We start from the raw sequence: 17,414 nt of genomic DNA on the forward strand, positions 1-17,414 counted from the left end.
AGAAGAAAGGACCTCCGAGTCTGCCAATTCATATATTATATTGCCTCTTGGTTCCTCTTGTATCTGTATTTATACCATTCTCTTGTAAATATGCTTTTAATAGATATGATGAAATTGGGATATATCTGGAGAATAGTTAAACATCCTCATTTACAAGCTGACATACAGAAGTGATACAAACTACTGTAATAATAGCACCATAGCAGAACCCACTCATAGCACGCACTCCAGTGGGTTTAGCTCACTGGCCACCCCCAAAGCCAGTTCCTCCTTTGGTCGCCTTTCCTTCCTCTGCTGCCAATGACTGGAACGAACTGCAAAAAAAATAATAACTGAAGCTTGAGACTCATATCTCCCTCACTAGCTTTAAGCACCAGCTGTCAGAGCAACTCACAGATCACTGCACCTGTACATAGCCCATCTGTAAACAGCCCATCTATCTACCTCATCCCCATACTGTATTTATTTATATTGCTCCTTTGTACCCCAGTATCTCTACATGCACATTCATCTTCTCCACATCTCCCATTCTAGTTTTAATTGCTATATTGTAATTACTTCACCACCATGGCCTATTTATTGCCTTAACACCCTTACCTTACCTCATTTGCACTCACTGTATATAGACTTTTTTGTTTTCTTTTTCTACTGTATTATTGACTGTATGTTTTGTTTATTCCATGTGTAACTCTGTGTTGTTGTATGTGTCGAATTGCAATGCTTTATCAGGGCCAGGTCGCAGTTGCAAATGAGAACTTGTTCTCAACTAGCCTACCTAGTTAAATAAAATAAATAAAAACATTTCAACAAAATGTAGTCCCTTTAAATGGCTTTTATTGATTACTTATTATAGCAAACCCAATAAGACACAAACACACATACATCTGAAGCACTCAACAAGCATAACATACATTGGGTTTTCAAACACAGCACAAGAAGTAAACAGAAACTTAAACCTTAAAATATACACAATGTTGTCTTGGTCGGTCACTTAAAAAATGTGGGTCTCTTCCTTTAAAAATGTTTCAATAACAATATAAAAAATGGTGGCAAAGTTAAGAACACAAACAGAATGTATGGTTGTGGATGGTAAATCCCAGGCAGCCAGAGGCCTCCCTCTTATATCGCCTTCACAGCGTCGTCGATCTCAGAGATTTGATCCTTCAGCTGGTTCCACTGCTCTGGGTTTAGTGAGATACCTGGGCACGGAACAGAGGAAAGTTAGACAGAGGAAAGTAAACTGATCTAGGTTCAGTTAATGAATCCAGAAAAGTAGCATCACTGGGCTTGATGTCAAATATGACATCTGGGTACCACTGTATCTCAGAACAGAGGTGGAAAAATACACATAGAAATTGTGATAACACTTAACATTTGTTATCCTTTTTAAAATGTTTGTTACGGGCATATGGATTTGATAAATCATCAATAAACCGTTTAACTCATTGTTTGAAGCACCGAAACGACAATAAAACTATTTCAACCAATGATTCATCATTCCAAATCCATGTGTGTTTGTAGAGTGACGGCATGACAGTGGGCTCAGGGGCCAGGGTTCTGCTGTGACAAATCTTACCTTTCCTGCCCGGCTTCATCTCTCCCTCCTGGTCCATCCAGTACTCACGGATGTCAATCAGACACTTGCCTTTGAACTCACGAACACTCACATACCTCATCTTCCCAATCTGAAATAAATAAAAAGATGCACGTGAAGACAACCTTCCAACTTTGAATCATTTTTATGAGTATGCTAAAATCATAGTCTCATTCATTATGTAGCCTAGCCCATAGGCCTAAATGTTTTGTATCACAACTGAAGTGGCCAAATAACTCCATGCGTATCCTACAGGCCTAGGACCCCTGAAGCATGGTTGGAGAACACAGGGCCCACAGAGCCTAGTGTTCTTAAAAGCCCCGTCATTGAGCAATCCCGTTTCAAAACAGTTCTGACAGGCCACTATTTAATAAAATCATATCTCAGCTTTCTCTATTGCGAAACTCTTATAAATTAAGCACATTCATCTGCTTTACAAACAGTGTAGCCTATTAGGCATATAAAAAAGAAAAAAAATACTGCATGTAACCTATATTTCGCTATGCGAGTGCAGGCTATGGACATGTTTTTGTGTGTGTGGGCAATTCTAACTCAAAAAGAATTCCACACATGCTGTGTATCGGGCTCCCGAGACACTGCATCTCAGTACAAGAGGTGTCACTGCCGTACCTGGTTCAAATCCAGGCTGCATCACATCTGGCCGTGATTGGGAATCCCATAGAGCGGCACACATTTGTTCCATATATTATTATTTTTGTACATTTTTTATTTAACCTTTATTTAACTTGGCAAGTCAGTTAAGAACAAATTCTTATTTACAATGACGGCCTACACCGGCCAAACCCGGACAAAGCTGGCCCAATTGTGCACCGACCTATGGGACTCCCAATCACAGCCAGTTGTTTTACAGCCTGGATTTGAACCAGGGTGTCTGTAGTGACATCCCAAGCACTGAGATGCAGTGCAACTCTGCGCAACTCAGGAGCAACTCGTAAAGACCAGATTATTACACAAAGACCAGATTCAACTGAGAATATTGCATGTGAATATGATCAAGTGCTTGTCAAATTGTGAATGGGAATGATGAAGTGTGTGCAGCCTGCACAAGAAACAGAGCAGAGCAGTTCCCTTTCGTTAAACTTTTTTTTAAATATATATTTTTTTGTCATCATTTGTCGCATCATGCAGCCTTAGAATGTATTAGAAATCAAAACATTTTGCCTAACGGTTGCTTAAAAAAAAAAATTAAGCCTATAGGAGGACCTGTTTGTTAACCGCTCAACACAAAATAGCCACATGCGCGCACACTCCCTCAGAAATCATTTGGGGGGGGGGGATATCCTCTCTATTTTATTCAGCTATGTTCATTGTATTTTTCTTATTAAAAAATATAAAGTAATGCCACAGGATTTCTAAGCAAATCGTGTCTGCTAAATGAACTAGTGTAGCCCACAGCCATATGGCATAGCCAGTGCCTAACAATGACACAATGACAGTTCTTAACATAATGACAACTCAGAATATGCTATTCAGTTCTTCTGAAATAGGCTACAAGTTTCTTTATCCCTGCCTAAAATAAATATTGGATTTACTGTGATGGTGTCGGCTATATTAAATGGAAGACAACTTGTATTTTAAATTGACGTAGGCTTGATGTTCCAGAGGTCTGCACCAGTGGCTCGTAGGCTATGCGTGGAAGCTAAATATGTTTATGTTAGTTAACGGTCAATTACCGTGAGACCGGCAGTTATTTGAAAGACAATCACTGGTTGACAAAATTTCATGACCGCCACAGACCTGCGCTACACTCTTAGAAAAAAAGGTTCCAAAAGGGTTCTTCAGCTGTCCCCATAAGGAGAAAGCTTTTTGGTTCCAGGTAGAAGCCTTTTTGGTTCCATGTACCTGGAACCAGAAGGGTTCTACCTGGAAGAAAAAAAGCTTTCTCCAATGGGGACAGCTGAAGAACCTTTTTTTCTAAGAATGTATAACTAGAAACATGTTTAAAATGCACAAATCAGGGTTCTCCCTCTGATTTAGGACTACAGTTAGTTAGGGGGGAGGTCCGGAGGTTGTCCGTCAACTTCCCCCTCAGGTAGTTGGCGCATTTAGCATTTTTGAAAAACCATTAACTGACACTTCCTGAAACCTAGAACAACAATGCAGACAGCACTTGAGTCTTGTGTATGATCCTAAAATAAATTGAGTTGGTCTTAATGACACTTTTCTATGTCATATCTTGGCGTAATAATTTCAAATGAATAGATGCCTTTATGTGGATAGTGAAGTGACAACGGAAACTGTCATCTTAATTTAGTTTGGGGAGAAAATCTGAATAATTCAATTACTGGATACAATGCAGTAGTCTAACTTACTGTAGGCTATTTGGAATATGAAACAACTGAACTAGACCTACTGTATTGTTTCTGGATCTCCATCCCGGACCTAATCCATCAAGTTAGGTTTGACTTCTAGGTTACCATTCATTCAACATGCCTTATTGTCATCATTAGAAGCCTACTGTTGACATACAGCTACAGTGTATAACGACGACACCAGATCAAGAACTGATGAAATAACATAGGCCTACTAACCCTTCACAGCAACATACAGTCGAAGTCGGAAGTTTACATACACTTTTACACTCGGTTTATCACAATTCCTGACATTTAATCCTAGTCAAAATGCCTTGTCATTACGTCAGTAAGGATCACCACTTCATTTTAAGAATGTGAAATGTCCAGATAATAATAAATTTAATGATTTATTTCATATTTTATTTCTTTCATCACATTCCCAGTGGGTCAGAAGATTACATACACTCAATTAGTATTTGGTAGCATTGCCTTTAAATGGTTTAACTTGGGTCAAGCGGTTTGGGTAGCCTTCCACAAGCTTCCCACCATAAGTTGGGTGAATTTTGGCCCATTCCTCCTGACAGAGCTGTTGTAACCGAGTCAGGTTTGTTGGCCTCCTTGCACACACACGCTATTTCAGTTCTGCCCACAAATGTTATATAGGATTGAGGTCAGGGCTTTGTGATGGCCACTCCAATACCTTGACTTTGTTGTCGTTAAGCCATTTTGCCACAACTTCGGAAGTATGCTTGGGGTAATTGTCCATTTGGAAAACCCATTTTCGACCAAGCTGTAACTTCCTGACTGATGTCTTGAGATGTTGCTTTAATATATCCACATCATTTTCCTGCCTCATGATGCCACCTATTTTGTGAAGTGCACCAGTACCTCCTGCAGCAAAGCACCCCCACAATGTGATGCTGCCACACCCGTGCTTCACGGCTGGGATGGTGTTCTTCGGCTTGCAAGCCTCCCCCTTTTCATCCAAACATAACGATGGTCATTATGGCCAAACAGTTCTATTTTTGTTTCATCAGACCAGAGGATATTTCTCCAAAAGGTATGATCTTTGTCCCCATCTGCAGTTGCAAACCGTAGTCTGGCTTTTTGATGGCGGTTTTGGAGCAGTGGCTTCTTCCTTGCTGAGCAGCCGTTCAGGTTATGTCGATATAGGTCTCATTTTACTGTGGATATCGATACTTTTGTACTGGTTTCCTCCAGCATCTTCACAAGGTCCTTTGCGGTTGTTCTGGGATTGATTTGCACTTTTGTACCAAATACGTTCACCTCGAGGAGACAGAACGAGTCTCCTTCCTGAGCGTTATGGCAGCTGCGTGGTCCCATGGTGTTTATACTTGAACGTGGTACCATCAGGAGTTTGGAAATTGCTCTCAAGGATGAACCAGACTTGTGGAGGTTTATAATTTTTTTCTGAGGTCTTGGCTAATTTCCATGATGTCAAGCAAAGAGGCACTGAGTTTGAAGGTAGGCCTTGAAATACATCCACAGGTACACCTCCAATTGACTCAAATGACATCAATTAGCCTATCAGAAGCTTCTAAAGCAATGACATTAGTTTCTGGAATTTTCCAAGCTGTTTAACCTTTTTGGGATAGGGGGCAACATTTTCACTTTTGGATTGTTTGCCCTGAAGGTCCCAGATGCTAATATATGCAACACTCTGCAGTTTCTAAAACTGTTTGAATGATGTCTGTGAATATAACAGAACTCATATGGCAGTTGAAAGACCTGAGAAAACCAACCAGGAAGTGGGATATCTGAGGCTTGTAGTTTTTCAAAGTTTGTCTATGGAGTCAAGTTGCACTTCCTACGGTTTCCACTAGATGTCAACTGTTTTTAGAAACTGGTTTGAGGATTTTACTGTAAAGACCTCATGAGACCTGTTTGAGTCAGTGGTCTGGCAGAGTGTCTCAGGCTCATGACGTGTGCTCCCGACAGAGTTAGCTCTTTTCCAGTGCTTTTCTTCAGACATAGACTTTGGAAGCTTATTGATGTTTTATGTTAAAAACATCCTAAAGATTGATTTCATACATCATTTGACTTGTTTCTACAACCCTGTAAGGAACTTTTTGAAGTTTTTGTCTGGATTGCTCGCTCCTCATGAAGATGGATTACTGGGCTGAAGCCAACAACAAGTGGCTATTTGGACATAAATGATGGACTTTATGGAACAAATCAGTCATTTATTGTCGAACTGGGATTCCAGGGAGTGCCTTCTGATGAAGATCGTCAGAGGTAAGTGAATATTTATAGTGTTATTTCTAACTTCTGTTGACTCCAAAATGTCAGATATTTCTCTGGCTGGGATTGGGCTCTGAGCGCCGTTTGCAGATTATGTGAATCTGTGAATCTGTGAATAACAGTTGTATCTTTTATCAATGTTTATTATGAGTATTTCTGCAAAATCATTGGATGTTTTGAAATCAAAACATTACTGCACTGTAAACTGAGATTTTTGGATATAAATATGCATTATCGCATACATGTATTGTGTAACATGATGTCCTATGAGTGTCATCTGATGAAGATCATCAAAGGTTAGTGATGAATTTGATCTATATTTCTGCTTTTTGTGACTCCTATCTTTGGCTGGAAAAATGGCTGTGTTTTTTTGACTTGGCTATGATCTAACATGTGTTGTGCTTTCGCTGTAAAGCATTTTTTAAATCAGACACAATGGTTAGATTAACAAGATGTTTATCTTTCATTTGCTGTATTGGACTTGTTAATGTGTGAAAGTTACATATTTCAAAAAAATATTTTGGGATTTCGCTCACTGCCATTTCAGTGGAATGTTGTCGAGGGGTTCCGCTAGTGGAACACCTGCGCTAGAACGGTTAAAGGCCCAGTCAACATAGTGTATGTAAACTTCTGACCCACTGGAATTGTGATACAGTGAATTGTAAGTGAAATAATCTGTCTGTAAACAATTGTTGTAAAAATGACTTGTGTCATGCACAAAGTAGATGTCCTAACTGACTTGCCAAAACTATAGTTTGTTAACAAGACATTTGTGGAGTGGTTGAAAATCGAGTTTTAATGACTCCAACCTAAGTGTATGTAAACTTCCGCCTTCAACTGTAACTTTCTGTGATGGACGGTATTAGCAGAACAGCGCTCTCTGCCACGTCTGCGGCAGACTGAACTACCGCAACACTGCACATTTCCATGCTCGTCAATGCACTCGCGCCTACTACCGTTGCGGAGATCAAAGCATGTGCAGGCAAGTAAGTGTGCTCGCTTAGTTGACTAAACGCTGTAGCTAACTACCTTTGTTGTAATGACGCCTTAGCTAAGGAGCTAAAGACTAAACAATCGTGGTTATGTGCTTAACTAGCACATAAAAATGTAGGAAAATGTATTTGAAAAACAGTTCTCCATTTAGCCTACCCTTTTCTCCTCACACGTCACTGGTATCAAACGGACAAAGTGGAGAGCTGCCATCCAGCTCGAGGGAGGAAAATAGTGTTAACTCGAAATGACAAGGTTCCAGTTGAACAAAGTTTACTATACCGTATGAACACACTACAAGGTAACCATCGCACACCAGGCTAGGTCCATCAACAGCAAGCCTTCCCGCGCAGGCGCACTCTAGACAGAGTGATAGCCCCGTAATAACAGAAATACGGGGATACTTAAAACATGAACTTAACAGTCTCCCAACTTTTCTTTAAAGACAAATAAAACATCAACAACATCATTAAATGTCCAAGTATTATTCAAGTTCCCCGTTACAAATGGATTGTGTGAAAAAGTTGTGTATTACTCACGCTACCACTTTCCATTTACTGAGTGCCTATAGGAGCACAAAACCAGATGCTCCTTTTTTAACGTCAGACAGTCAGCAAGCTGTTGTCAATTCCATCCACGAGGGCAAGTGTTTCTCCAGCAAGTGTGCTTCGGACAACCCTTCCTCTTTGACTGCCAACAGATAGGTGAGAATCTTCCTCCTTCACCCATTAACACTATGAGACGTCCACCTTGTGTGTCTCCATCTGTAAGGTTCGCTAGGGAAGCGTCCCTGAAGACAACTAGTTTCAAAAAGTCATCTTTTCCAACATGCTGAAACTTTTAAAGTCACTTGTTGTGATTTCAGTTGACGAACAACTTTGTTCGCGTCATGAATGGTTTGTACAGTGGCGTGTTTTGTGGTTAGATGCCAAGTTGCAACCATCAAACATTACATCAGGTCTACTCTGTCCAGCAACCCATAGAATTTGTCCTATCTTTGACCTCAATTGATCCGCTTCAATTCCACAGAGGGGAATTCCTTTGTACGGCTCTTGAAGAATCCATATGAAAGGGTTGAAGATTCTTGATATAGCTCTCCTGTTGCATCAGTATTGTTCCATCAACTGTCATTAACTCTATGCCAACATAAACATTACCTCAGTCACATTGCAGTCTTGATCAAGCCAATAGAAGACTGCAGGATCCACTTGTATTCAGCATTGTTTCCTTGACTGTGTTGTACCAGTAGAGTGATGTATCTGCCAGTCCAGACACACACTGTTTTAGTTCCCACAGTGTTCCTTCACCCTGAGCTTCAGGCGGAGGTCAGATGTGAATGTCCCTTGACAGCTTTGTTCCCTGCAAAAATGCAGATTTGATGTCTATGGAATTCAGTTTCCATTTCTTCTGGCAGATCACCATCATCAGCAATCTGAGTGACTCTGAGGTACATGTCAGTGAGTCTTTTGGGAGTTCTTTAGCAGCCAGCTCCTCAAAACCTCTAGATGTGCTTTAGGCACTATTCCAGTTAAGGATTCTTTAAAGGGTACACACCCACCTTGTTGAGACACTTTTGGCTAATGTCTTTGACTTCCTCAAATACTCAATTTTTCATCCAATTACTGAGCTCATCTAGCTTAGCTGAGTCAAATGACACATCCTTTGTTTCAAGTACAGAAAGTGTAGCTGGTACTGCAAGTTGTACCAGTTCTGGTGTTTTCCTTTTGCTTTTCCTGCTCGTCCAATGACGGTTGCTGTATGTGGAATACCACTTTCTCTGTCCAGCTTTCAGATTGGAACAACCATGTTCTCTTAACACGTGTGGCTGTTGTTGAATGTTTTCCTCATTTGAACGCTCAACAGTATTATCTGTGGCATAGTTGAAGGTCTCTGCTCCATTTCCTGTGTCAGTTTCAGTGCCCATATCATTGGATGCGACATCTGGTAGGTTTGTGTTTGTTACTGTGTCCTTTTTGTCATTTTTCATTGGGAGACAGAGGGGCTGTTGCTGAGAATCAATCTAGATAATTTACTTTCCGCAATCTTGAGTGATGCACCCTGACTAGGGTGCACCCTGACTATGGTGCCTCCGTGCCTCACAAATATCACCACACCATCTTGGCCAATGACTACTCCCGGTCCACTTCACTCTTGACAGTCAACTCGTTTGTAGTACACTTTGTTTCCAGTCTCGTACTTCTCATCGGTGGGTCGTAAGCGGTTTCCGCAGAGCCCTGCGAATTCTCTCTGAGCACTCTGCTTCGGTGGACGCTTTTCTCGCTGCATGTAGTGCTGAAAGGTGCTGTCCCACCCCCATGCACCCACACTGGTCCCTTCTAGTGCTGGTGGCTTGTCAACCAGTACAGAAGGAAGATAGGGTTCTGCCCGAACACTAGTTGCTATGGGCTGTAACCATGAACACTGTGCAGTGAGTTTTCTTGCATTCAAAGCCCAATCTAGGGCTGTTTTACAGTCACATCCATTGCCTTGCTTCACTTATAGCATGATCTCGGTGAGTGTTTGATTGTGTCTCTCCAGAAGTCCATTGCTCCATGGACTGTATGCAGCAGTTGTCTTTACTTCCATGTTGACGTTCTCTGCCATTTCTCTTATTTCATTATTATTGAATTCTCCTCCATTGTCACTGTATAATTTCAGGGGCGGGCCAAGCAAGCACACTTATCCAGGAATGAATGAAGTGCTTGACCATTTCACAGTGTTTCTTTTATTCACAATGCTTCCAGCACTGAAGTGTGCGAAGTGGTGGATTATGTGAAGGTACCACACACTTGGTCCAGGCTCATGTAGATATACAGCCACTGTTTCATTGTACTTGGAAGCCAGTGGCAAACCAACAGCTGGTCTGGGCTTTTTGACATGTCTCACAGCTGTTAAATATCTGCTGTAGAACGGAAATACTCTCATCATCATTATTCCCTGACCTGCTGAGTACTTTCTGAAGGCTGTCAACTGTAGCATATCCAAACTGTTGGTGAAGCTTTAACAATACTTTCCTTTGTGTTCATGTTGTCTGTGACTGTCAGAATCTCCATGTGCTCTGTGTCCATTAGAATCTCATTTTTGCACGGACTCTGTGTAATGTCTTTGTTAAAAATGTTGACACAATAGTGGCCTGAGGTAGTAAGTTCAAGAGTCACTGGTTGTTTAAACGTCACTGCCGTGTCACTTTTTTTTATGTCTCGTCCCTTCTTGAGGGAAGCTTTGCTTAATTGTAAGGTGGTATCTGTAGGGACCACCTCTGTTTCAGTGTGACACTTAGACTGACCAATTTTTGCTGGTATCTTAACTCTCTTGGTAGAATGGATGATTCTCCCATCTCCAAATTTGAAAGCTCTGTTGCTTGGTGTCTCAATCATATTTTGTTCACGTACATAGCTATCAAGCCATTTGTCCGTGTACATGCAGTATCAATCACAGCAGAGCCTAAGGATTCAACTATAAAAATATCAGTATCAGAAGCAGATTAGTTTGAAAACAGTGTAATGTTACACTGCTCTATGTTTTCACATTTTCCTGTTAGATTAACTTGTTCATTTATATGAGGACTGTCTGTAACCCAGTGGTAAGTGCTTCGACAAATAGCACATTTGGATCTCCTTCCATATTTGCCCAGTCGATTTGTGCCGGGCAATGGCGCCCCCTTCTGGTTGTCTTGAGAACATGACTTGTTTGCGCCTTTTCTCTGCTGCTCAGTGTAATATGCTGCGTCACTCACTTGCATTCCATGTGTTATTGGCGCGACAGACGTCAGTAACATTATTATTTAGTGCCGACCTCATTGATGCAAAAGTCAGCACAGTACAAGCAGTCGAAGCCAACTGAACCATGTCGTACTTGCGCATCCTATTGTACCTCTGTTCGAAATCAATGATGTAGTCTGTCATTGCAACCGAAATATCTCTCGTAACACTGTCAAAGTTTGAATATGCCTCGTAGGCACGGTCTTTCTCTTCTTTAAGAAATACAGAATCCAGTGCTCTGATCAAAGTTCCCATACCATCACCCTTGTTCAAATCCTCAACGGATATTTCCAGTGCTGTGTCTCTCACTCTTCCATCGAGCGATAATAGCACCGCAAGTGCTTGCTTTTTCATGTCCCGATTAGTAACCCGTGTCCAGATTCCAAGTTCATTTTTCCAACTGTCGTACAACCTCTTCTTATCGAAGAGAGGTGGCACATTTTAGTTATTAACCATCCTCTGCTACCAATGTTAACTCGAAATGACACAACGACAAGGTTCTAGTTCAACAAAGTTTACGATGGCGTATGAACGCACTACAAGGTAGCCATCGCACAACCAGGCTAGGTCCATCAACAGCAAGCCTTCCCGCGCAGGCGCACTCTTGACAGAGTGACAGCCCCATAATAACAGAAATATAGGGATACTTCAAACATGAACTTAACAAATAGTACTGCGACTACGGGGCGGACGGAGCGGAGAGCGAGAGATTTCTCTCCTTGCCCGTCCTCCAAATGTCTCAGCTCCAACTGCAGACAGTTGAGTCAAAAACTACAACGTGCAAAACTAGAAGCCTATTTTTGCGTATTTTGAGGGTAGTTTTTCATACCAGCATGCTTTGACCTCAAACGTCATCCATGGCATGCGAAAGGTCGGATATCGACATGCAACGAACGTCGCATCTTTTGTACTGGGGATGGACTGACACCGTGTTCCTCTGTGCTGGAGTCTGGTCGAGCAGCAACACAGAGCTCGGATCTCCCTACCTGGAACTTGTTGTCATCCTTGTCCTTGTTGCCGCTTTCCTTGGAGGTTCCACCGGGTTTGGAACTCTCCCCTCCTTTCGGTTTCTTAGCTGCTAGTTTCTCTGGCGCTGCTTGCTTTCTCTTCTTGGCCTACGAACAGGGGTTCATTTCCACACATATAAAAATGGACTTTCTCTTCTGAAAGTACAAAAGGCGAACCTCTGATTTATAACCTCTGATTTAATATGAACTGTAGCAGGTTAGCGTTTTTCGTCATGAATCTTGTTCTGGAGGCAGCTCTGCAGTGGTCACTAGCTGGCAAGGCCACAAAAGTCATAAAAAAAATCATAATTTAAACTTGACCCTAGCCTTAACCCTAACCACACTGCTAACCCTAACACCTAACCATAACCTTACAATTTTTGTTTTCATGAACCTTTACAATATAGCCCCTATTTCACTTTGCAGAAGGTCCATCGAGCAGAAATCGCTCAGTTCTGCCTCAAGGACATGACTCATCCCAATAAACGTCAACCTGCTTTGGACTCCCGAGTGGCGCAGCAGGCTAAGGCACTGCATCTCAGTGTGAGAGGCGTCATTACAGATACCCTAGTTCAAATCCAGGCTGTGATTGGGAGTCGCATAGGGTGGCGCACAATTGGCCCAGCGTCGTCCGTGTTTGGCTGGCATTGTAAATAAGAATGTTCTTAACTGACTTGCCTAGTTAAATTTTAAAAATCTAATATATGCAGCCATATTAAAAACCCGGCTTTGAATCTAGGTACACTACCGTTTGAAAGTTTGGGGTGACTTAGAAATGTCCCTGTTCTTAAAAGAAAAGCACATTTTCTGCTATTAAAATAACATCAAATTGATCAGAAATACAGTGTAGACTTTGTTAATGTTCTAAATTACTATTGTAGCTGGAAACAGCAGATTTTTTATGGAATATCTACATAAGCGTACAGAGGCCCATTATCAACAACCATCACTCCTGTGTTCCAATGGCACATTGTGTTAGCAAATCCAAGTTTATCATTTTAAGAACCTAATTGATCATTAGAAAACCCTTTTGCTATTATGTTAGCAAAGCTGAAAACTGTTGTTCTCATTAAAGAAGCAATAAAACGGGCATTCTTTAGACTAGTTGAGTATCGACATTTGCGGGTTCGATTACAGACTCAAAATGGCCAGAAGCAAAGACCTTTCTTCTGAAACTCTTCAGTCTATTCTTGTTCTGATAAATGAAGGCTATTCCATGTGAGAAATTGACACAAAACTGAAGATCCCGTACAATGCTGTGTACTACTCCCTTCACTAAACAGCACAAACTGGCCTAACCAGAAGAGAAAGAGGATTACAAGAGACACCGGTGCACAACTGAGCAAGAGGACAAGTATATTAGATTGTCTAGTTTGAGAAACAGATGCCTCACGAGTCCTCAACTAACAGCTTCATTAAATAGTACCCACAAAACACTAGTCAACATCAACAGTGAAGAGGCGACTCCAGGATGCTGGCCTTCTAGGCAGATATCCTCTGTCCAGAGTCTGTTTTCTTTTGCCCATCTTAATCTTTTCTTTTTATTAGCCAGTCTGAGATATGGATTTTACTTTGCAACTCTGCCTAGAAGACCAGCATCCTGGAGTCGCCTCTTCACTGTTTACATTGAGACTAGTGTTTTGCGGGTACTATTTAATGAAGCTGCCAGTTGAGGACCTGTGAGGTGTCCGTTTCTCAAACTAGACACTAATGTACTTGTCCTCTTGCTCAGTTGTGCACCGGGGGGCCTCCCACACCTCTTTCTATTCTGGTTAGAGCCAGTTTGCGCTGTTCTGTGAAGAGAGTAGTACACAGCGTTGTACCAGAGCTTCAGTTTCTTGGCAATTTCTCACGTGGAATAGCCTTCATTTCTCAGAAAAATAATAGACTTACGAGTTTCAGAAGAAAGGTCTTTGTTTCTGGCCATTTTGAGCCTGTAATCGAACCCACAAATGCTGATACTCAACTAGTCTAAAGAATGCTAGTTGTAATTGCTTCTTTAATGAGTCAACAGTTTTCAGCTGTGCTAACATAATTGCAAAAGGGTTTTCTAATGATCAATGAGCCTTTTCAAAATTATAAACTTGGATTAGCTAACACAATGTGCTATTGGCACACAGGAGTGATGGTTGCTGATAATGGGCTTTGTAAGCCTATGTAGATATTCCATTAAAAAACAGCTGTTTCCAGCTACAATAGTCATTTACAACATTAACAATGTCTACACTGTATTTCTGATCAATTTCATGCTATTTTAATTGACTTTTTTTGAATTTCTTAAAAAAAAAGGCATTTCTAAGTGACCCTAAACTTTTGAACGGTAGTGTAGATCTGAGCATTTTTAAATATTTGTGTCCTTTTCAGTTCTTTTGATGGAAACACGATGTCTTTACTTTGCGGCTTTGGATACAACACAGGAGCAGGGGTTGTCTGTTTAAACAATGCCACTTCATATAATGTTTACATACCCTACATTACTCATCTCATATGTATATACTGTACTCTATACCATCTACTGCATCTTGCCTATGCCGTTCTATACCATCACTCATATATTTGTATGTACATATTCTTATTCATTCCTTTACACTTGTGTGTATAAGGTAATTGTTATTAGATTAGATTACTCTATGCCGCTCTGTACCATCACTCATTCGTATATCTTCATGTACATATTCTTTATCCCCTTACACTTGTGTCTATTGTTAGCTCGATTACTTGTTGGTTATTACTGCATTGTCGGAACTAGAAGCACAAGCATTTCGCTACACTCGCATTAACATCTGCTAACCATGTGTATGTGACAAATAAAATTTGATTCAATTTTACCTTGGTCTCAGCCTCACTGTCTGAGTCACTGGCACTGGCACTGCCAGAAGTAGATGACAGAACTTCCTTTGACTTGGGCATCCTGGGGGAAAAAAGATGATGCAATGACTGAATAAATACCATCCTGTCGTAAGACGTCAATGCACAATGTTATCAAAAAATAAACCCACATTCCAAAGTGCATGATTTTGTTCTATTGCAGCGTAAACTCTGATAATCCACTTTATTATGTCTGTTTGTTACTGTGTGCAGTAACACTATACAGTAGTTAGCAGATTATTGATAATCAGTGACCTAGTCTATAATGCACTCTTAGAAAAACGGTGCTAAGTCGAACCATACAGGGTTCTTCAGTTTGTCCCCATAAGGGAACCCTTTTAGTTCTGGGTAGAACCCTCTATGTGCGGTTCCTCAAAGAGCCATCTGTATATGGTTCTACCTAAAACAATAACCATTTTGTCATTTAAAAGGTTCTTCCTAGAACCCTCTATGAACGGGTCCAGCTTTACCAGCCTTTACAATTGTATTATTTAGGAGAAAACATTACATTTATCATCAGACCTTTAATTGAGGAACTAGTCAAAGATGTGTTTTAACTGATGTGTAATTCCTATTGGAATCCAGCCAGAGTTAGGATAGCCAACAGGTGGAATTATTAATCAGCCCCAACCTGCATTCAGAATGACTGCCAGGTTAGGGAAGTCTGAATACTGAGACTTCCTCAGTCATCTAAACTGGAACAACCATCTCAGTAACGGGTGCCATAAAACCAACAGATTGGATCAGTTTAGAAAACAGTATGTTCTTTATCTTTGTGTAGCATAAAATGTATTAGCCAATCAATGTACATGCAAAAAACATATTTTACAGTAAAACAAACTATTCTGAAAATCTCCCTACATGCTGGGAAACATTATAGATGGTTATATGCAGCATCCTCCATGCCTTCCAAAACACGTCCAAGAACCCTTTCTTCCAAAAACGGTTCTTATGATGTTAAATGTTTCACATGGAACACTTTGCCTAACAAAGGATCCTGGTCTTCCAAAAGGGGTTCTGATCAACAATTGTTATTGGTAGAACCATATCCCTCCGCAAAGAACCGTTTACTACAAGTAAAACCGTTTACTATGATGTAAAACAACTGATGTCGATATATACAGAAATCAACCACATTTCCACTGGACATTTACCAACCTAAAAAATAATAAAATAAATGCTACACGGGTTCCCTCACGCTGACCCAGATGTAGTCCACGTGACCACCGAATGTGTACATTCAAGTAAATGTTATGGTTATTATTTCCATTTGCAATCTAGGACTGATTCGCTCGAATTATTGCACAGCTCGTCGACTTACTGTACAAAATAGCACGCGCATACTCTGGATAGGTAGGCCTGAATTAACCAAGAATCCAACAATGTATCACGATCAATCGAGTTTGTAAAGCTCTTGCAGCACGGCTACAATGTTGCATTTGGGTTTGCACCATTGTTTGCTCCAGGTCTAACATCTACATAGTAACAACAATACAGTACTTACGTGCAATATTTCACTGTATCAGGCTCGGGGTCGTGTACGCGGATACTGTGAAGGCGCGAGATAAAGGCCTGCAAATAATAATTTCTTGTCTTGTCAGAACCTGCGCGGTTTACCAAATCTTCCTTTCAAATGAACTGGACGAAGTAAAAACAGCACAAGGCTTTCATCCCGTTCATGTGATCTAGAAATCAGCGGCGCAAGTTTTGCTGCAGCTTCGATGCATCCGGAGGTAAACTGTATATTTGTGGGAAATGGGAGTTGTGGGAAATGGTGTTCTCTGATTGTGCTCCTGCTTACAGTTAAAGGCTCTGCATGGTCAATTCTATGTTTTTATTTGACCTTGATTTAACTAGGCAAGTCAGTTAAGAACAAATTCTTACTTACAATGACGGCCTAGGAACAGTGGGTCAACTGCCTTGTTCAGGGGCAGAACGACAGATGTTTTACCTTGTCAACTCAGGGATTCTATCTATCAACCTTTCGGTTACTAGCCCAGCTCTACATTTGGTAACAGTTCAAAACAATAAAAATGCATACATTTCGGCAATCACTGAAAGTAATAGGGCCTTTAATTATTCTATCAATAACCTTGTAATAGAGTTGTAGTAGCAGCACATAATAAATCATTATTTGGTGGGTGCTTATATTTGTCAAATTTCACACACGTGTATAATATACATGTGTGAATTGGACATGTTTTTTTTTTTGCATATTCCAACTCACTCCTAAGACACATTCAGAGAGTGAGGTCACAGCCAGGGTCAGCCATTGTCAATGGCGACCCTGGAGTAATTAGGGTTAAGTGCCTTGCTCAAGGGCACATCAACAGATTTTTCACCTTATCAGCGCTGGGGTTTGAACCTGCGACCTTTCGGTTAGTGACCCAAAGTTCTAACGGCTAGGCTACCTGTCATGTTCTGTGAAGTACAGTATATAATATGATACAGTATACTGTGTGATAGCCTTATATTCACTAAAAACACATTTCCTTTGCATCAGTTCATTATAGAACTAAAGGTAAAAAATGATAGCATTTAAAAAAATAATTAATAAACAGAAGCATGTTTGCTCCACTTCTAATGTGAAAACATCTTCTATAATCTTCCTTGATAC

General features: G+C 40.8%; 1 protein-coding gene across 1 annotated transcript; it reads right to left on the reverse strand.

The window, feature by feature from the left end:
* Positions 1-817: 817 nt before the first annotated feature.
* On the reverse strand, positions 818-16,510 carry LOC118387894 (activated RNA polymerase II transcriptional coactivator p15-like). The gene is made up of 5 exons (XM_035776712.2): positions 16,302-16,510; positions 14,759-14,840; positions 11,909-12,037; positions 1,577-1,685; positions 818-1,199 (listed from the first exon to the last, which is right to left on the reverse strand). Exons 2-5 carry the CDS (start codon positions 14,837-14,839, stop codon positions 1,120-1,122), a joined length of 399 nt encoding a protein of 132 aa, XP_035632605.1. The 5' UTR covers position 14,840; positions 16,302-16,510; the 3' UTR covers positions 818-1,119.
* Positions 16,511-17,414: the final 904 nt, after the last annotated feature.

Source organism: Oncorhynchus keta, chromosome 9, assembly GCF_023373465.1.
Source record: "Oncorhynchus keta strain PuntledgeMale-10-30-2019 chromosome 9, Oket_V2, whole genome shotgun sequence".
NCBI lineage: Eukaryota > Metazoa > Chordata > Actinopteri > Salmoniformes > Salmonidae > Oncorhynchus > Oncorhynchus keta.